This window comes from Acomys minous, assembly GCF_964271855.1.
Source record: "Acomys minous genome assembly, chromosome: 5".
In the NCBI taxonomy this organism is placed as follows: Eukaryota; Metazoa; Chordata; class Mammalia; order Rodentia; family Muridae; genus Acomys; species Acomys minous.
The window spans coordinates 40699979-40718777 of record NC_140494.1 but is presented as its reverse complement, the minus strand read 5'-3'; the positions used below and the strand labels follow the sequence as shown (position 1 = coordinate 40718777).

Here is an 18799-nt window from a genome sequence, read left to right as displayed (position 1 = left end):
AAAGAGAAGTAAGTTCACCACAATCCCATCCCAAGGTCACACTGTGGGTGAGCCCCAGGAGTATGTGGGCTTTAGAAGCACAAACTAGATTCAAACCTTAGCATCCTCATCTAAAATAATGTTATAAGCATTTTGTCCATCATGTTCACAGGCAGTAATTTCCCTGATCTCTCTCTCACTAACGTTTACTGATATGATTGATGAGTATGTATTGGACTCTGCCATCTGTCTTTTATGCCAGCCTTAGCTGGATCCCCTAACTAATTTCTAAAGGGGTTTTAGTTGATTTTGATAATTGTGAATCTGTCTTCCAGTAGGCTTCCTTCTCTCCGTCAACTCTTTTCAGTCCTATGGACCATTTCATCCATGACGCAGCTAAGGGTTGGTCACCAGCATTCTTACACTATTTTTCATTTAAAGTGACAATGATTCTTGTGTTGTGCAAATGTGGAGTAGTTATGTTTGCTATGGGTGTAGCTCAGGTTTATAGGGTCTGCTCACACACAGAACCTTTAAACAAGTGTTCTCAGAGGCAAACTTAAGGCCCAGACAGAAGCTCAAGGAAAGGAGCTGAAGGAAAGGCCAGAGCCAAGGCTACACCCCATGGAGAAAAGTGTGTGTCCTCCCTGGTAGGGCAACACCAGCACCTCCTTACCCCTGGTCACTTGGGGTCAGGAATTTTCTGGAAAAAAAGGAGAGATAAGTAAGGAAGACTTAAACCAATATTAAACACAAGTGCATTGAGAGAAAACCTGTCCTTGAAGTGAGCTCTCAAGGGCAAAATCCTCATTATCATGTTCTGCACATGCGTGCAAGACCAAATGGGGAGTATATATGCCTATAATTGTGGGATAACAGAATGTCCTGCGTTATATAATAAACCCATCATCTGCCAGTCATTAATGACCCACCCTGTTCTCACTGTTAGGGCTCCTGCTTTTCTTCTCCTAAGTCATGAATAGAACCCAGAAAATACCTCTGGCCTCTTGAGCTATTCCCACTCTGAAGAGGTTTTTTTTTTTTTTTTTTTTTTTTTTTTTTTTTTTTGCTGTTGATACATTCCTACTTCGATGATTGGGATGATGGCTCAGGAAGTAAGACCATCTGCTGCTCAACTATGAGGACTTCAGCTTGAATCCCTAGCACTCATGCAAGAGGCTGAGTGTGGCCTTAATCCCAGAGCTGTAGAGGATGAGACAGAAGGGTTTTCCAGCTCCTAGCCTAACCCCAGGTTCAATGAAAAACCCTATCTCAAAGGAACAAGTAAAGAATGATAGAACAGGACACCCGAGCGCATCTCTGGCTTCCATGACACACATGGATGGTCCTATGGGCACCCAGATATGCATACACCACACACACACACACACACACACACACACACACTATATATATATATATATATATATATATATATTATGCATTTTGTCTAGTTAATTATTTGACACTCAAAGAATGTAGACATGTTATCATGGCACACCCTGAAGGTAACATTTGGGAAAATAACTTGGTTTCCTTCTTGTATTTTTTTTAAACGATGCCCTTCCTTCACTGCACTAACAAAGCCAAGAGAATCTTCAGGGTTCAATTATTCTCATCGTTGAGAACTGTATGGAGGATGAGAGATCCCCACCCTCGGGAAGGTGACTTGCGTAGCACTAGGCCTCACTGTTTATTTCTTGGCAGGGAGCCAACTGCTCATACACTCACGTGCAACCTTACCTCATTCTCACACAGTATAACTGATCAGAATCCATCACGGCTGTTCTCGTCAGCAAGAGGGAAAATGGTAGATAGAAACCTGTAGTGGATGGGGGAGGGATTTCTTCGTAGTGTTGCAGCTACTTTTGTGCCTTTTAAGTATCTTTTTTATAAATTTTTTCTCCTTTATTAATTTATTCTTGTTACATCTCAATGGTTATCCCATCCCTTGTATCCTCCCATTCTTCCCTCCCTCCCATTTTCCCCTTATTCCCCTCCCCTATGACTGTTCATGAGGGGGATTACCTTCCCCTATATATGCTCATAGGGTATCAAGTCTCTTCTTGGTAACCTGCTGTCCTTCCTCTGAGTGCCACCAGGTCTCCCCCTCCAGGGGACATGGTCAAAGGTGAGGCACCAGAGTATGTGAGAAAGTCATATCCCACTCTCCACTCTACTGTGGAGAATGTTCTGACCATTGGCTAGATCTGGGTAGAGGTTTAAGGTTTACCGCCTGTATTGTCCTTGGCTGGTGCCTTAGTTTGAGCTTATATGAATGTATCACCATGTGGAAGATAATGATTTATGCTCCGTCCAAAATGCAGGGCTTTCTTCTTTTATCTCTATAAATGATGGGACCCTGAGGTGATGTGTACTTGAAAGTTAATACAGCAGTAAAAATAGATCATTTCAGAGGTTCCCATGAGAAATGGTTTTCTCTAGCCAGTGATAGACAGAAATCTTTACTAATATGTACTGCAGTAGCAGCCACTTCCCTTAAATGAAAGGTAGGGCAAAAGGATTAAAAGTGTCAGAGTCTCTTTCCCAAGGTGTTCTTCTTGTCACATGTTCCTGAAGAGCCTCTGTGACAGTCTTATCTGATGTCAGTGCCAGCCAAGGAAGGGCTTGTTGATGGGTTGGAGGGTGTGTTGGGACCTGTACAAGATGACGGGCTTTCTCTCGATTGTAGGGAATTTTAGAGTTAATGCCTATATGCAAAGAAGAAAAGGAATAACAAATATTAAGACGCCCATAGGATTGTTTCCTCTGTCAGCACCCCTCTATGCCGTGTCATTTCCTTTCCAACAATCCCCTGAGTAGGCAAGGCAGAAATGCACACTGCAAAAAACAATTGCTTGCCAGATGCAGGTGGAGATGAAACTGCGTATCCGCCACCAAGGCACATGAGTAGTGCCTGGGGAAATCAGTATAAGATAGGACGTTCTGCGCCATTTCAGTTCTTATTGGTTATTGGTGCTTATTGGTTGCTATGGTGCTGGTTTCTCACCTACTTACTGGAAGTTACTTTGTTAGTGAAATGAAAAGTGTTCTTCCCTTTAGTCTTTTTTTTTTTTTATTTAACCAAAATTACTCTGAGAATGGGAGTTTGAGTACTCTTTTTAGTAATATGAGTTCTTTACAGGAAATATTTTTCTTAAATATATAGAGAGCTAGGGTTGCTCAAAATTACTTAAATGTCTTTAGGAAAATCTATTAAGTTACATGACGAGAAAAATTAGTATTATACTCCCCTTAAAACATATATTAATTCATTTTTCATTATGATGGAAATATAGCTAGTAAAATATCTCACTGGACGTTTTTGTATATATAAAATTATTTCTTAAATGACAACCATGTCTTGAGAAACAAAACCAATCAATACAATGGAATAGAACAATAAAACCCCTATTGATCTCATTAGCCACATACCAGATGGGATTCTGAATGCATTTAGGTAATATTTTTAATTTTCACTAATACCACCTTATAAAGATACTACTAGGAACTGCATTCTTTTCACTGACTACTACATGTTGTGTTATTCTAGTAGTAAATTAATTTACATATTGATCAGATAATGTTAAATAATAATATCCTTTAACAAGTTGCTTTACAGTTACAGTTTCTTGACAGATAATCTTTTTGTAAATATTTTTTATTATTTCCTTGGAAGTTTTGCATTTTATGTATTTTAATAGTATTATCCTTTTCCAAACTTCTCCTGATCTACACCTACCTCCACCCACCTCACTTTGAGTCTTCAGTTTTTAGAAATAATTTTTAAAAATAACCAAGTCTACTTAACGCTGTTCTAATACTCCTGGGCATGGGATTATCCCATAGGCGATGGTGGTCTGACCTAGCAGGGTCATATCTTTAAAGAAAGCTGATGCTATCTCTCCCTTTAGCTTTCAATTGCCAATAGGTCCTTAGCTATGGGTGAGACTTCACACCTGCCTCCCCTTGCTCCATGGCAGAAGCTGGCTCAGGTCTTGTGAATGCTGTCACAATAGCATGTCACTAGATCTGTATATTAGTGCCATCTCTCAGCCCTCATCAGAGAAGCTTCTTCTTGTAGTCATTATTTATTGACACAGAGACATAGAACTGGTAATAAGGCAGGCAGTAATAACACACGCCTTTAATCCCAGCACTCAGGAGGCAGAGGGAGGGAGATCTCTGAGTTTGAGGCCAGCCTGGTCTACAGAGTGAATTCTAGGACAACCAGGGCTACACACAGAAACTGTGTCTTGAGAAACAAAAACAAAAGAGGTGGGGAGACAGAGAATAAGAGACTGCAGAGTTCTTAGTCCGAATGACACATCCGTATCACACTCCATCCTCCCAAGGCTCAGGGAGCATCATGGACAAGCAGGTGGGAAAAAAACTGTCAGGAGCCAGAGTTGGTGCATGACTTCAAGACAGCAATGTTTTCTGGAGAGAGAATACTTACTAAGCACTTTGTTAAGCAATTCACAAATCTCATCTAATCTTGTGACCAACCCTACAAAGTATTTCTATGTTGTCCATGTTTATAGACAAGTAAATTTCTAGAAGGTACAAAGGAGCCACAGTTTGAACTCTGAGGAACTATAATTTCTCATACAATGTTCCATCTATGAGACATAATTGAAAAACAAATATAGTTCATCTTGATTTATTTATTAGGCAATGGAAGCAAGTTGTTTCATATAACTGGAGGGAGATAATGAGCAAATAGATTATTTTCCAAATTCTTCAAAATAGCATCTACCATGTAACTAAAGCACATTCTGGCCCTTATGAAGTAAACTTGCTTATTATTCAGAGCTAAGTACATGGACACATGTTAATTCAGATTCTTTGGAAACATCCATTGCTTCCCTGATTTAATTTCATAATCTCACTATTCAGAAGCATAAGGGATCTTGAGTTCAAGACCAGCCTGGGCACCTTAAAAAAAAAAAGGAAAAAAGAAAAAGCAAACAAAAGAATATCCTGTCCATCAGCAACCCAACAGGACAGACAACAGGACATAGTTTTGCTTTCCTTGGCTAATTCACACGTCATCACTGGAAGTGGAGGCCATCCTCCTCCATCTTTTTAATTCTTGGTGTCCTGCATCCCAAGTACATCCCAACTAGCCAGAGAAATAGATATTACACATCATCATAGAAATCATTGACCAAAGTCAGCCATATATGAAAGAGCTATGTAATAAACATGTTAAGACTAGCTATCTGGGTTAGGAATAAAACCTTTTGTGATCATTTTCTGATTCTATCATGTTCAGAGATATAGTCCATTTATATGAAACTGTGATTGGCCCATCGGCATTTCAATATTGATTTTATTCTACCATTTGCATTGGTGCAAAAAAAAAAAAACCCACCTTCACTTGTGCAGGAAATCTTAAAAGAGGGGGACCACAATGTCATTCCACTGCACCCTTATAGAGTGGCTAGAATCTAAGCGCTGAGACCTTCAAATGCTCTGCAGTCATGGAGGAAGCAGTGGGAAGCCGTGGTCCTGTGCACAGTGGCACAGCTGCTCTGCAGGGCTGTTTGGCTGCGTTTGCAAACCTGATTATTTTCATAAGACCCAACCATCATTCTCTTGTATTTGCCCAGAGGAATTCAAAGGTTGAGTGCGCACAAAATTGAACATGTGTTTAGGTGGCTTTGTTACATAATTTCCAAAAACTTGGAAGCACCCAATATAATAACAGCCTGTCTAATAGACAAGCAAGTAAATTCACTGTAATATATCCAGAAATGGGAATGTGATTCAGTTCTTTAAAAAAAATTTTTTGGAGGCAGGAGAAGACAGAAAAGAACTTGAAATACCTACCAAGTACTACAAAAACAAGCCAGCTAGAACATGCCACACCACATACCATTCTTTAATCCATAATAAATATCAATTCACTTACGACTAATGTGACAGATATTTTTCAAGTGAATTCTATTTTGTTGTTGTATTATGTAAAACACTACGTATTAGCTAACATATAGTCTGTATTTTAATAGTCCAAACACTAAAGTCTTAAGATTTGACTTTTTAAAGAGGCATGCAGATAGAGTTGGCGGGGGAGGGACACGATACCTCAGTGAGTAAAGTGTTTGCTATGCAGGCCCGAGGACTTGAGTTCAGATCATAGCGCAAGCGTAAAAAGTGCTATGCATTTGTGATCTTGGGACAGCTTCTTGGGGCTTGCTGGCCAGCCAGTCTGGCTGCACCCCTGAACTCCATGTCCAGTAAGAGATCATGTCTCAAAAAAATAACATATAGAGTAGCAAGAGAGGTGGAATACGGCACCCAGCCCCACCCTCTGTGACTATGATACAGAATACCATGTGAGCATCCGTAGGAAGAGGAGCACACTGAAATGTGAGGCATGACTGTAAACTCTCAAAATCTGCTCTCAGTGGGAGAAGCAAAACTCCTGCTGAAGGTTTTGTAATGTCCCTATATGAGGCCACCAGCTGGGACCAAGTGTTCAGACACATGAGTCAATGGGGGACACTCTCATTCAGACAGTCACAGAGTGTCATTTTGTTAGAGCAAACTCAGGTTCAAGGGCACAAAAGCTTTTCATTTAGATGCTCTGACTAAAGATAACAGAGGCAAAGGATTATTGTCCAAGCTGGACATAATGTCTAATGGTAGGTTTGGGCATATGGTACTAACTAGGGTTAAACAGAAAAGACTATCTTATGTTGTATTACTAGGTGTTTGCACTGCATGTATTTGTTTTCTCTTACAATGAGTTGAAATAATATTTTTGTATATTGCTTTATGAAGGATATGATCACAAATTAAAATAGTTACAAAATTTTAAAATTGACTGACTTTCTCTCTCTTTTAATATCTCTGCCTGATAGGTTCACTATATGGTTAGATTTAGTTCTTCTTTCTTGATGGCTTCTTCTTTATTTGAAACCAGAGAATTGTAAAGCACAGAGCACACACACACAGAGAAGCAAGGGTGTTGGGCGGGGAGGGGGACATTCCTTTCACCCTTTCTGTACACATGGAGTACCCTTCTGAGGTGAGGTAATGAGTAGCTGGGCCTATAATACAGATGTCCTCAGTTCCTGTCACACTTGCAGCTCTCCTGAATGCTGCCAGACAAGCCCAGAGTAAAATTGTTAAGGCGGGACATTTGTTTCTGGTGCCATTGTTTCTTTATAAAAATCAATTCAGTAATCCTGAGAACCGCCTACAGGCTGTGCAGACAGTGTGAGGGAAGGAGCCCAGCATTCACTCAGCAGTGCTGTGCCCTGAGAGGCCTTCAGTGGTGCTTTTCCCATGGGAGGCACAAGAAACAAGACACTCCAGCATGCATGCTTTCCAGATTAAAGAATTTGGGTTCTGTGAGCACTGTAAGGCTTTCTTCTCTTTATGTTTGCATTTTGTGGATGACTGAAAACACTTGCTTTAGGCTTTTAATGAACCATCAGTGTTCCACCCTGTGTGCACAAAGCCTGCCCTCCTTATATGTGTGAGCTGGTGTAGGAAACGCCACTTGAGACCCCTACATACATCCTTGACTCTTCACAAAAGGCCTTTTTTTTTCTCCTTTACCAGGCATATTACTCAATTTTGAAAAGAGGTGTTTTAGCAAAGCTGTAGAGCTTGATGGTAGCAAGTCATGTATTAATCAATCCTCCTCACGCATTCATCACTTGTGTGTGAGCATTTGCTGTGAGCATGGCTTTACACTTGGGATAAAAACATATTGGTGAAACAAAGAGCATAGTTGGACCAGTCCTCGGACCTCAGAATGCTGGGTTGGGGAGGAGATGTGCTCAGATTTCAACTTGAAGCAGTGTGGTTAAGCAAGCTTGAGAGAGTGGCAGGAGGCAGCCTTATGTCTTAGCCTATCTGTAGCATGAATACATTTTCTGGAATATGAAAATTAAGTTGTAGAGGTGTCAATCCTTCAATCCTTAGTATCACTGAAGTCTTTTTTTAAAAAAAGAAGTCCTTGTGAGTGAATCAGGTGATTTCTTCACACAAATGCAGCAGTGATCAGATGACGATGTCATGAAAAGTCTATGTATTAATTAGCCACTTTGTTCTCTTTTCAATGTAAATATTTAAGTTGCCCCCAATGTCAGTGAGTAGCAAAAAGAGCATATCTCTGGAAATGTATCACAAAAACGTTTCTTGCATTCCTCTCTGGAAGGTTATGGTTTTCTTTGAAGAAATAGAACACTAAAGTGAAATGCAGTTTTCACTGTTGTTAATCAAAGACTGCAGTAAGACATGTTCCCCATGGCCACCCATGCTGTGCTCCCACTCCAAGTGGCCTTCTTGCACCCCCACAGCTTCTGAGACAAAACCCCCGCGTCAGTTATGTCAGATTCTCACCTAGCGCCAGTGCCTTTCATGTGATTTCAGTAATTTGCTGTTATGTAGAACATTGTCAGTATTCTATATCAATATGGCTGCCCCTTAACTCGGAAATAAATTTAGTTAAGTCTCAGAAATGGGAATCATTCTAACTCCAAGAACATGTAACATTTTTTTCAAGAAAAGTCTAAGGCACCCAGTATGAAGTTAAAAAAAAAATCACCTTTCCAAGATTCTACAGTTGTACACTGATCTCTTATTGGTGATGTATTCAGTGTCTCATGGGTAGCATACTGAAGCAACTATAGGCTATGGAATCCAAGAGGAGCTCTTGGTTGTTTTCTTTCCTTTTCCTGATTCTTAGTTCAGATCAGTGCACTTGTCTGCAGCAGGTTTTGGGAGGAAAACAGTGCTTGGGTTCAGGCAGTGGAAACCTGAGTCTCCGAGGCCAAAGCTGTGTCCCTTGTTCTTTCAGATAAGGAGACAAGGAGGGATACAGCTCCTGGTGGACCTGCTGGATCACCGGATGACAGAAGTCCACCGTAGTGCCTGTGGGGCTCTGAGGAACCTGGTGTATGGAAAGGCCAACGATGATAACAAAATCGCCCTGAAAAACTGTGGTGGTATCCCAGCGCTGGTGAGACTCCTCCGCAAGACCACAGACCTGGAGATCCGAGAGCTGGTCACAGGTTAGACTTCTTCCTTAATGACACTGTTTTATCTCCGGGTACTTGGCTCATTGTCCATCCGAGCCAGAAGCAAATGTGTGAACACATTATTGCCACGCAGAGCCTCTCACAGGTGCTGATAACATAGTCATTCTCCACTTGGATTTTCAAATGACTGAGTAAGATGCCATCAAAGGTAACACACATAGGTTGATCATATTCAATTACTAGGATCCAGTTCATGTAGTTATCGCTACAATCCTGTGATCTTACATCCATCTTTCTCATTTGCTTTACAACTCGTTGAGTGTCTTACAGTACCCACAGGCCACCATTAGAGTAACATTCGAATAGCTGGCAAAAGGACAAGGCATTCGAGATATTGGCAGTAAGCCATATGTTCTGGTTTGTAAGTACGCTGGGGGCACGCTGTATGTGTGGTGTTAACTATAGAGTAACATACCCCACGCGTGCTCAAAGTCCCAAGGTTATAGTACCGAATGTTAAAGAATTTTTTTTTGAAAGTTGACCTGAATGCCTTTCCACACTCAGGCAACTTTTGGGTTTAGGATTTAATAATGGTAGCTGGTAGAGTAATGGCAGCTTAAGGACTGAGAACGTTGAAAGGATTCAGCTTGTGCCTTTCCAGGAATAATTAGGGAGAGTAAATGTTAGCCATTAGCTCTTATCCCTTGCTTTGTAGGTGTGCGGGCTTAACTTTCTGGAGCTCTAATGACGTACGTGTCCCCAGTATGGGGCTCCAGACTGTTCTGACATCGCCTCTTTCTCATTATGTTCACTGCTCTTGTAGGTGATGTTTGGCTTCTGGTTCATTAAAGGACCCCTATAAGCGAGTATTTGACAATGAATTGCAAATTCAACTCTCCAAAAGATCTCTTAATTATCTTCTGTACCACTGCACTGACCTTCTGTCTCCAGCCTAAACTTTCCCTGTTACCTGTGCTGCTAAAGTACGCGAAAATATACATAACTCAAGCTACAGAATTATAAGTAGGAACCCAGGGCTGGCCAAGACTCCTGATTTCACTTCATTTCCTTGTGGGTTTTTTTTTCCCACCAAGGTAGTTGTTCCCTCTCTTCCTCGTCCTTGCCTAAGTTTAAACTAGATGCAAATTGGCTCTCTCTCTTTTTTTTCTTTCATTGTCTTCTTCTGCAACCCTTACTTGCTTGACCCTCGCTTGCTTGCTGGCTTTATTTCCTCATCATTTTTTCCACAAGTAGAGAGTTGTTTTGTAGGAATAATTATTGGCAAAGGTTAGAGTGTTATTAAAGTAATGCTTCACACTAGACTCAGATGGGTCAGGCAAGGTAAAGTGGTCATTATCAGCATTTTGTGATTTCGAGACTGTTTTGATGTGAGTTACATAATTTAACATAGTCCCTGTCATTATGATTATGCAGGCCCATCTTTATTTTCACGGGTTGTGTGTGTAAGCTGGAAGTGCCTGGAAGAAAGACTCAGTGTGTGTGTGTGTGTTGGAAACAAGATGCTTGGTACATAACGATTCTGCTATTGGACGCACAACGCCAGCAGAATGGAAGTCTTGCCCAATATCTTCTGCACACGCAGTACTGACATTTCATGCTTAGAGAAGATTTGGAATTTAGTCACCTTTGTAGCGTCTTCAACAACAAAAAAGAACTGTTATCTGGAAGCCACCTCAATGCTATTTGTCCCATTATCAAAGAAATTTCGTGAAAGGTTGAGATGGCTGATGACTTACATTGAAAAAAAATGCAACAGGCCCAGTGCATGGCCCATGAGCTGCTGCTGGCATTTGGGGTGTTTATAAAGAAGTTGAGAGCAACTGTTGCATCCCCAACTGCTTTTGGAAGGTCTTGGAGACCACTGTTTTGATCCCAAACAATGGGGAACGTGTCTCTGTGATCTCCATTTAGAAATATGAAAAGCATCCAATCCTTAGAAGGTCCAGAAGATTCCACTTGTGGTGAAGCTTGGGTTGTGGGAAGAATGTAGTACTTAGCATACAGACTGGAATCTCTTCTTACTCCACTTCTCCTGGGGAGATCAAACAAGCATATCCCAACAGTTGGCCAAAGCTTCATTCACTTCCCTTCCTGAAAGGAACACTGCCTTTGCAAAGTTGGTGAATCAATTATGAGAAATTGAAGTCACTACCTTTGCAGAAGCTCTCTGCATTCCCAGAAGCAAGGTATTATATTCTCACTGTAGCTCAAGTTAGCATTGTAGGTGCTGTTAAATGGCAGTACTTTGGCTACTGTACCATCTTGCAGAAGAGAATGAGAAAAAAAAACACTTGTAACCACAAGCTTGTGCAGAGATATGGGTGCTGGGAGCACAAAGCCTTTTATGTTTCCCCTATAGCAGAGACTTGAGGTACCAGGAAGGCCATAAGACTCAACTGACTTCTGTTTAGATTTCGCACAAGTTGAACTAAAGCCAACCTCCCGTGCCCACCTGAGGAAAAGGAAAATGAAGTGAATTAAATGTATCTCAGAGAGCCTTAGAGACAAATTTTCATCTTCAGCACTGGACTATGGTCATCTGCAAAGTGAGCTTTGAAGCGCCAATTCTCTTGGCCCCTGAAGAGCTTGAAGAATTCAATATTTTAGTTCAGCTATCCCAGTTTATCCTCAAGGTCATGGGACCCTCCTTTTCATTCATACTCTATCGTCTTTCACTCTCTTCCTCTGAGACACTTGTCTCTACCCAAGTCCAATGGTCTCTTTGTAGTGGGCCTGCCTGTGGGAACCCAAGAACCCCATCCCTTCCATTCATCATCCAAGCACTTTAAAGTGTACAGGTGTTAGGTGTTCTGCTAAGTCATGCCAGCCAGCTAACACTCCATCTAGGACTCACTGCCAAGGTGAAGCCCTGCTCTGAATGGCCAGTGCCTGGGCATTACTGAATGCAAAACATGTCAAGACACATCTCGACAAATGTGCCTGTCAGATTTTATAAACGTATTAGACAGGCCATGAAGAAGTCAGTGTCTATTGGAGGGTAGAGGGGAATGTAAGAAATGCTTCCTCCATCTCCTTTGTTCCGAGGAGCCTCCTCCACAACTCCTTTTGGAAATGAGGTCAAGTGTCCATGTATGAACTCAGTAAAACTGTGCCTTTCGGTTCTCCAGGAGGCAGGATACATAATTCAATGAGGACTCATGACATGATGCGTTATAAGAGGTCCCCTCAGTTAAGGGGCTTATTCTTCTGCCTCTGAGCCCATACATGAAAATATAATGTGTGGGGAAATGTTGGAGGAACAGGTAGAAGGAAGTTCTTTTGAGTTATTTCCCATATATTTATAGACTAAGATGCACAGAATTTTAAGATAAACAATTTAGTGATTTTAACATGTTTTATAAACAGGAATGTTCATGAAATCTAGCTGTTAAGTCTTGGGATCAACCTATGCGTCCATCAGTAGAGAAGGAAGTAAAGAAAAAGATACACACACACACACACACACACACACACACACACACACACACACACACACACACCATGGAATTGTATTCACCAGTAAAGAACAACATGTTATTCACAAGAAAATGGATGCAACTGGAGATTATCATACGAAGGGAATTTTGTCAGGTCCATAAAGCAAATTAACACCTTTTCTGTCACTTGTGGATCATAGAACTTAAAAAGATACATAAAATTTCATATGTATATATGACAGGGAAGTAGACATGAGCTCTCTAGAGAAACTCAAGGAATTCGCAGGAGAGGGAGGAAAGAGTCGGGGCATGACATGGTCAGCTGCTGTACACACTTGCATTAAAATGTCCCCGTGAAATGCATCACCATGTGCAAGTTATATACACCAATTAAAAAAAAGACACTGAGGAAGCCAAACTACAAACATTAAAAGGCTAAAATAAAGCAGTCATCTTACAGTTCTAAAATGACCTATGTAATAAATCCTTGAAAACTTTGAGCAACAGTAAAATGATAAAAATATAGGTTTCTGCATACAGCAGACACCCGTATGTGCAGGAAGGAAAACACTTGCCTGCTCACTCCGAAGCCTCGTCCCACAGGCAGCGTGTATTTTGTCAATGCCTAATAGGCCTGGGAATGCATGATTTTCCTCATATGCAGTAACTATGATGAGATAATGATCAGCGTTGTATTTAACCCCAGTTGAAGTTATTTCCTGCTGCCTGTTACTCACAGTGCTTGGGAGCAAACAAACCAGTTAGAAATGCTGCATGTCCTTTGGGCTTGGCTCGTGCAAAGTTTTCTCTCTCTGAATGTGGAAATAATCAACATGCACTTTTGAAGTGCACAACTGAAGTGTTGAGAATGCTTCACAAATCATAATAAAACTGTGATTACTGGAGCATAAGACTTCGTAAGATTTACATTGGTCTAAAGCAAATGTCCTTGGGAACATCACTTCTCCAACAGTAGGGGGTACTTATTCTGTTTATCCTGTGGGTCCCCAAATGGTCCTTTGTTTTAATTAAGGAAACCAGCCACTGACTCAACCTTGCCAATGATTTCGTTGTTTTCATCATTGGTTTTTAAGTTAGCATACAAAGCAATGGGTTTCATTTCAGCATCTTCATATATAACATGTTGAATGTATACTTCATTCTGATTCATCCTACCTCACACTGTTGCTCATTCCTTCACCCTGCTCTTTTTTATTTAGTTTTGTTTTATATTAGTTGGTGTTTTGTCTGAATGTATATCTGTGGGACGGTGTCACGTCCCCTGCTACTGAAGTTACAGACAGTTGTGAGCTGCCGTGCAAGGGCTGGGAAATGAACCTGGGTCCTTTGGAAGAGCAGCCAGAGCTCTTAACTGCTGAGCCGTCTCTCCAGGCCCACCTTCACTTTTTATTTTTTGCTTGATTTCTTCCCTATAAATAGTTCCCTTTTCTTTCATACTATGTATGCTGTCGCCTACTCTGCTTTCTCTCTTCCTTCTCATTGTACCCTTCTTGGCTTTATAACCTAAAGGTGCACACACATACACACACACACATTAAGTCCTGCATATGGGAGAAAACATGTACAACTGTTGCTTTTAAATACTTGCCCATGATTTATGCGATTGCTGACTTCTCCCTGTCCACTCCCTGCATCATATCCCAAACCTCACACATGTGGCAACATGAGGGTCTTGTACCCAGATCTATTACACACATCCTAGCCTGTAATATCTGTCTCCTGGATCTGAGTACCCTCCTCCCTGCTGTCTTACTGCCTTACCTAGTCACCAAAATGAGCATTTGAGAGATGTAATGAAGAAAATATTAGTTTTAAAGTTGAAGATGTAATCAAACTATACCGCATGTGGAATTTAGTTTAGGTTATTATTTTTCCTGGGAATATTTTATAAATTTAATTTTATCTTTGGTATTATAAGATTCTGTGAAGGTGTGTGCTGATTTATCTATCTGTGTGCTTCTTTTAAAAGTCTTCCTTGTACTCTAAAAGAGTGACCTTCTCCAGTGCTGAAATGCTACCTTTAAAAAAAAAAAAAAACAAAAACCCTAACTCCTGTAGCCTACTTTTCTCTATCCTCTATGTAATTAGTCAGATTTTGACCCTCAAGTTATTTTTTTCTCTTCTTATGTAATTTGGAGACCTTTGCCATTTCTCTTATGTAATCTCTGAACAATTTCTGCTGCCTAACAGTTATTTGTGGCACTTGTTGTCCTCACTCTCTGTGTGAACCTCAGGGAGGAGGAGCATCAGGGAGGAGGAGCGTCAGGGAGGAGGAGCCTCAGGGAGGAGGAGCCTCAGGGGCAGGATTCCGTCTCAGTGTCATGGATTCTCGTATACCTTTCTTCATTTCATGGCCTTTATCTTTGTTTTACTAATAATGCTATTGAAGAATCTCATACTCTGCCCTGGTGTCCTGTCTCCTGTTTCGGGGTGATTTTCTCTTCAGTTTTGCAGTCATACTTTGGCTGGACAATGACCCTAGGGTGTCTAACCTGTGCAAGAGAAGGAAGCTGGGGATTGTTCAGCTCCATAGGTGCTAATGAAATGTTTTAACTGTGTGGTGAACTTTTGCTCAAGGTGGACTTCTTAGGGTATGCTTTGTGGCGAAGCACCTTTAAGTGTCTTTGTTAGGTCAGCTTCTCTTCAGGACTGAATTTTAGCCCACATTGTAGCCTGTGAGTGTTTGTGGCACTTGCTTGGCTGTGGCGAAGCAGGAACGAGCCCTTCACAGCTCGTCATTTTCTATTGCCTTTCCGGGTACCACATGCTTGCCTTCTTTGAAAAATCTCTCAGCAAGCCCTACTAAGACAGCCAGTCACTGGGACAGAGGCCCCTGTATAGACCTCAACACAAACTTGCTCACCCCACAGCCCCACCAGTCCACTAACCTCCCTCCGTCTGCATGTTGCAACATGGAATGAGATTTCTCATCTTTTAGATTCGATCTTTCCATTCTCTTTCTAGCTCCATCAGATTCCCAATGAATGCCATCTTTCCTGCTTGAGCTCCAAACAGTTGGACAGATAAGAAGTATAACTGTTAGTGAATGTTATCCCTCTCCTTGGTGGAAGCCAGGTTCGAGGTATTACTCTAATCAGAGCATCTAATTGAGCTTGTGAATTCAGGAGACATCTGGGCAGAAAATTAATTAGCCACGCTTGCACAGAAAGGGTCATTGGAAAGGAAAAACACATTTTCTCCAGCAGCTCCTGGGCTGCTAACATTTGGACATTTGTTTAGTGTTGCCATGGACTAAAGCCACACTCCCTGAGCACGCCTCCACTGAGCTACATCCCCAGGCCAGGGCACTTTTCTTTTTACCCAGTTTTCTATACTCACCCAGAGGTTCCTTCAAAAGTAGGAATTACGTAGTTTATTATGAAGGCCTTTCTTCCGGCTTCACGGCTTTTGAGGGAGAGGTCCACTTATAATTCTGGGCAGACAGTTCATACATCCCAGCAAGGGGCACTGGAATGGGAAAGAAGAACAAGATTTTTAATCAAATTTAGAGCCACCGTGTTCTCAGCATTCAAAATTAAACCCCAATTTCATTTTTTATTCCAAACCACATCTACCCCTGTTGTCCAGCACAATGAATTAGTGCTTCCACCATAAGAGAAAATCACAGTGCAGAGATGAAAATGAATAACTGTGTCCCAGAAGAACAGGGCAACAACGTAGAGACACCAGATTTCCAAGGAGAAATTAATATCAAAGGGTAAAACCTATTTCATGCTGAAATCCAAAGACATTAAAGTTCAAAAACATAAAGTTTAAAAAGCCAGTATCTCTTGTGTTCTAGATCATAGTGAAAGAGGGTGTAATCATGACTTAAGAGGCTAAGATCAGAACATCTTTGGTGGGTTGTCATTTTGCTCCCTAAAGCATCTGGACAGAAGGACATCCTTGAACTTCAGGTGAAGAAACAATCCAAGTCTGGTTTCACTTGGCTTCGATAGTCCATTATCAGTAAACTTAAATTTAATCAAGAGAAAATTTGCCTAGGTTAATTGTGGTGTTAGGGGGCTGGAGAAATAGTTTAGCAGTTGTTAAGAGTACTGGCTGCTCTTCCAGAAGATACAGGTTGATTGACAGCACTCGGTTGCTCAAATCCATCTCCATCTCTAGACTGGTAGGATCTGACCCCTTCCTCTGGCCCCTTTCTGCAATGTGCATACGTGCTACACCAACGTACATACATGCAAGTGAAACATACATACACATAAAATAAATAAAGCATTTCACTATAGTGTTAAGCATTTACCATCTAAAGTAAATTTGTCTGCACTCTGTTGTTTATTATAAAAAGGGCAGCTGTGTTTAAAGCCACCTTGCAAATATCAGCATATGGTGTGGAGGCAACCTGCCCCCTCATCACCTGTGGTTTCACGGGTGGAGCAGAAACCCTGTAAATGGCACGGAAGATGGACCGTTGTCAGAATAAGACCTGGCATTGTAGTCAGAGCTGGCGAAAGGCTTTGCATCTGTGCCGGATGATGAGCTGGGAGGGGACACTGGTCAGCAGCTGCAGTCAGGGAGAAAAGCTGGCCACAATGCAGGAGAGAGGTCAACAACCAACCAGGACCCGGGAAGACAAACTGACGGCCTCTGCTGCCAGTCACTGACTGCGCTCTGGCCATGTGTGGTGCTTCAGAGCACTCACGTGGGAGGGTCTGGGGAAGCTGAGAAGAGATGTGGTGTGAGCAGACAGATCTGTGTCCCACATGTTGCCTCCTACCCGGAAGCGAAGCAGCAGAGCAGTGAAAATCAGGTCTGCAGGCAGACCCAGAGTGTTGGCTGTGCCCTGCTGGAGATCCTCAGAACTCCTGGCTGCTGCCTCACTAGTACTTGGCAAACTGCAGCATTCTCTGTGGATAGCATCACCTGGAGTCAGGCAGGGAAGGGGATTCTGGGAAGTGTAGTACCAACTCAGGTCATCCCACTTAGACAGCTCTGTATAACCCACTGTTTCAGGACTCACATGAGGTAAGATTATTTTTTTCCTTGATACATATGCGTATACCACGAGCATGCCCGGAGGTCAGAGGAGGATGGATACCTGCTGTCATACTTTATCACTCCCCACCATTGTTCCCTGAAACAGAATAATCTCTCACTGAACCTGGAGCTCGGCTGGATTCTAGCAAGCTCCAGCATTCCCCCCTCCCTCTCTAAATGCTGGAGTTATAGACCTGTGTACAACCACACACAGCTTTTATGTGGGTGCTGGGGATTTGAACTCAAGTCCTAGTGCTTGCACAAGTGGCCTTACTTTGTGAGCCATCCCTCCGGGTCTCTGGGAGTTTCCTTAGGTGTCTGATGCCATGGGCAGGAGGGTATTTACTGTCTGCTGGCAGCACTCAATCTCCTGTGGCTTGTTAACAACACGCAATTCTTCATCCAGTGCCCAGCAGCTGGTGTTCTTCTGTTTGCTGTTGTTTGCTGTCTGTAGTTGGATCGGCTGTCTCCACACAGTCTTCAAGTCAGCCTCTCCTGATGAAGCACTGGTGTGTGCACCTGCCGCAGTACAGTGCTCCGTGCCTCCTACTTCCAATTTCTGCTTACTCAGGAGCTCCTCATACCTCCGTCCTGGGACCTGCTCCTGGTTTTCCTTTCTTCCCTAGTCTTTGGCAGATCTCTGGAAGGCCCAGCTAAATCTCTATCTGCTAAGGATGCAACTCCAACACATCCCTTCCGATTCCAGAACAGGACTTAGCCAACTCTGTATAGGTGCAGCTAGAAAGCTTTTCAGCTTATAGACCCTTGAGCAGCATTAGAATCGCTGAGTCTACCTATACTTGGCAAGGTAGCACAGGATATACTTAGGGGTGGCTTAGGATATACTTAGGGGTGGCTGTGTCTGCAAAGCTTTATTTGTATACACGGGTCACTGTTTTTCAGGTTACAGTTTATAGAAGCCTCAATCACACTTTTCTTCCACTGTCTACTGTGGGTGGCACTATTCTCTGAGTAAAATCCTGGACAAAGGAAGTTGAACAGTAGCATGCGTTCGTGCTCCATGCTTCCTGAGTGTAGATGCAATGTGACTAGCCAACTTCCTGCTCTTGACACCATACCTTCGCTACCTGCTGCCATGTGTTCCTTACCATGGTGGACTGTATGCCTCTGCAACTGTAAGACAAAACAAAACTAGAAACCCTTTCTTACATTAATTGCTTTTGCCAAAGTGTTTTCTCACAGGAAAAGTAGGTCAGATAGTTGACATATGCATCATGACATGGGCAGCCTCCTGTGGGGCCTGGAAGGTTCTGTTTCCTCCTCTACCAAATGAGAAAACATCTCTTATGCAGACCAGGAAGCTCAAATCCCCTGTGATTACGT

At 42.1% G+C, this 18799-nt stretch overlaps 1 protein-coding gene and 1 long non-coding RNA gene across 6 annotated transcripts in view; one reads left to right on the top strand and one right to left on the bottom strand.

The window, feature by feature from the left end:
• Nucleotides 1–18799, top strand: part of CTNND2 (catenin delta 2) — an 836853-nt gene that overhangs the window by 612356 nt on the left and 205698 nt on the right. For all 5 annotated transcript variants that reach the window (XM_084781517.1, XM_084781518.1, XM_084781516.1 and 2 more), the window contains one exon: nucleotides 8798–9011. In XM_084781517.1, coding sequence (XP_084637643.1) covers nucleotides 8798–9011 — 214 coding nt within the window. The remainder of the gene's footprint in view (nucleotides 1–8797; nucleotides 9012–18799) is intronic.
• On the bottom strand, nucleotides 2653–16881 carry LOC311597284. The gene is made up of 3 exons (XR_014779173.1): nucleotides 16836–16881; nucleotides 15797–15925; nucleotides 2653–2690 (listed from the first exon to the last, which is right to left on the bottom strand). It is a non-coding gene; the product is annotated as an uncharacterized lncRNA (long non-coding RNA).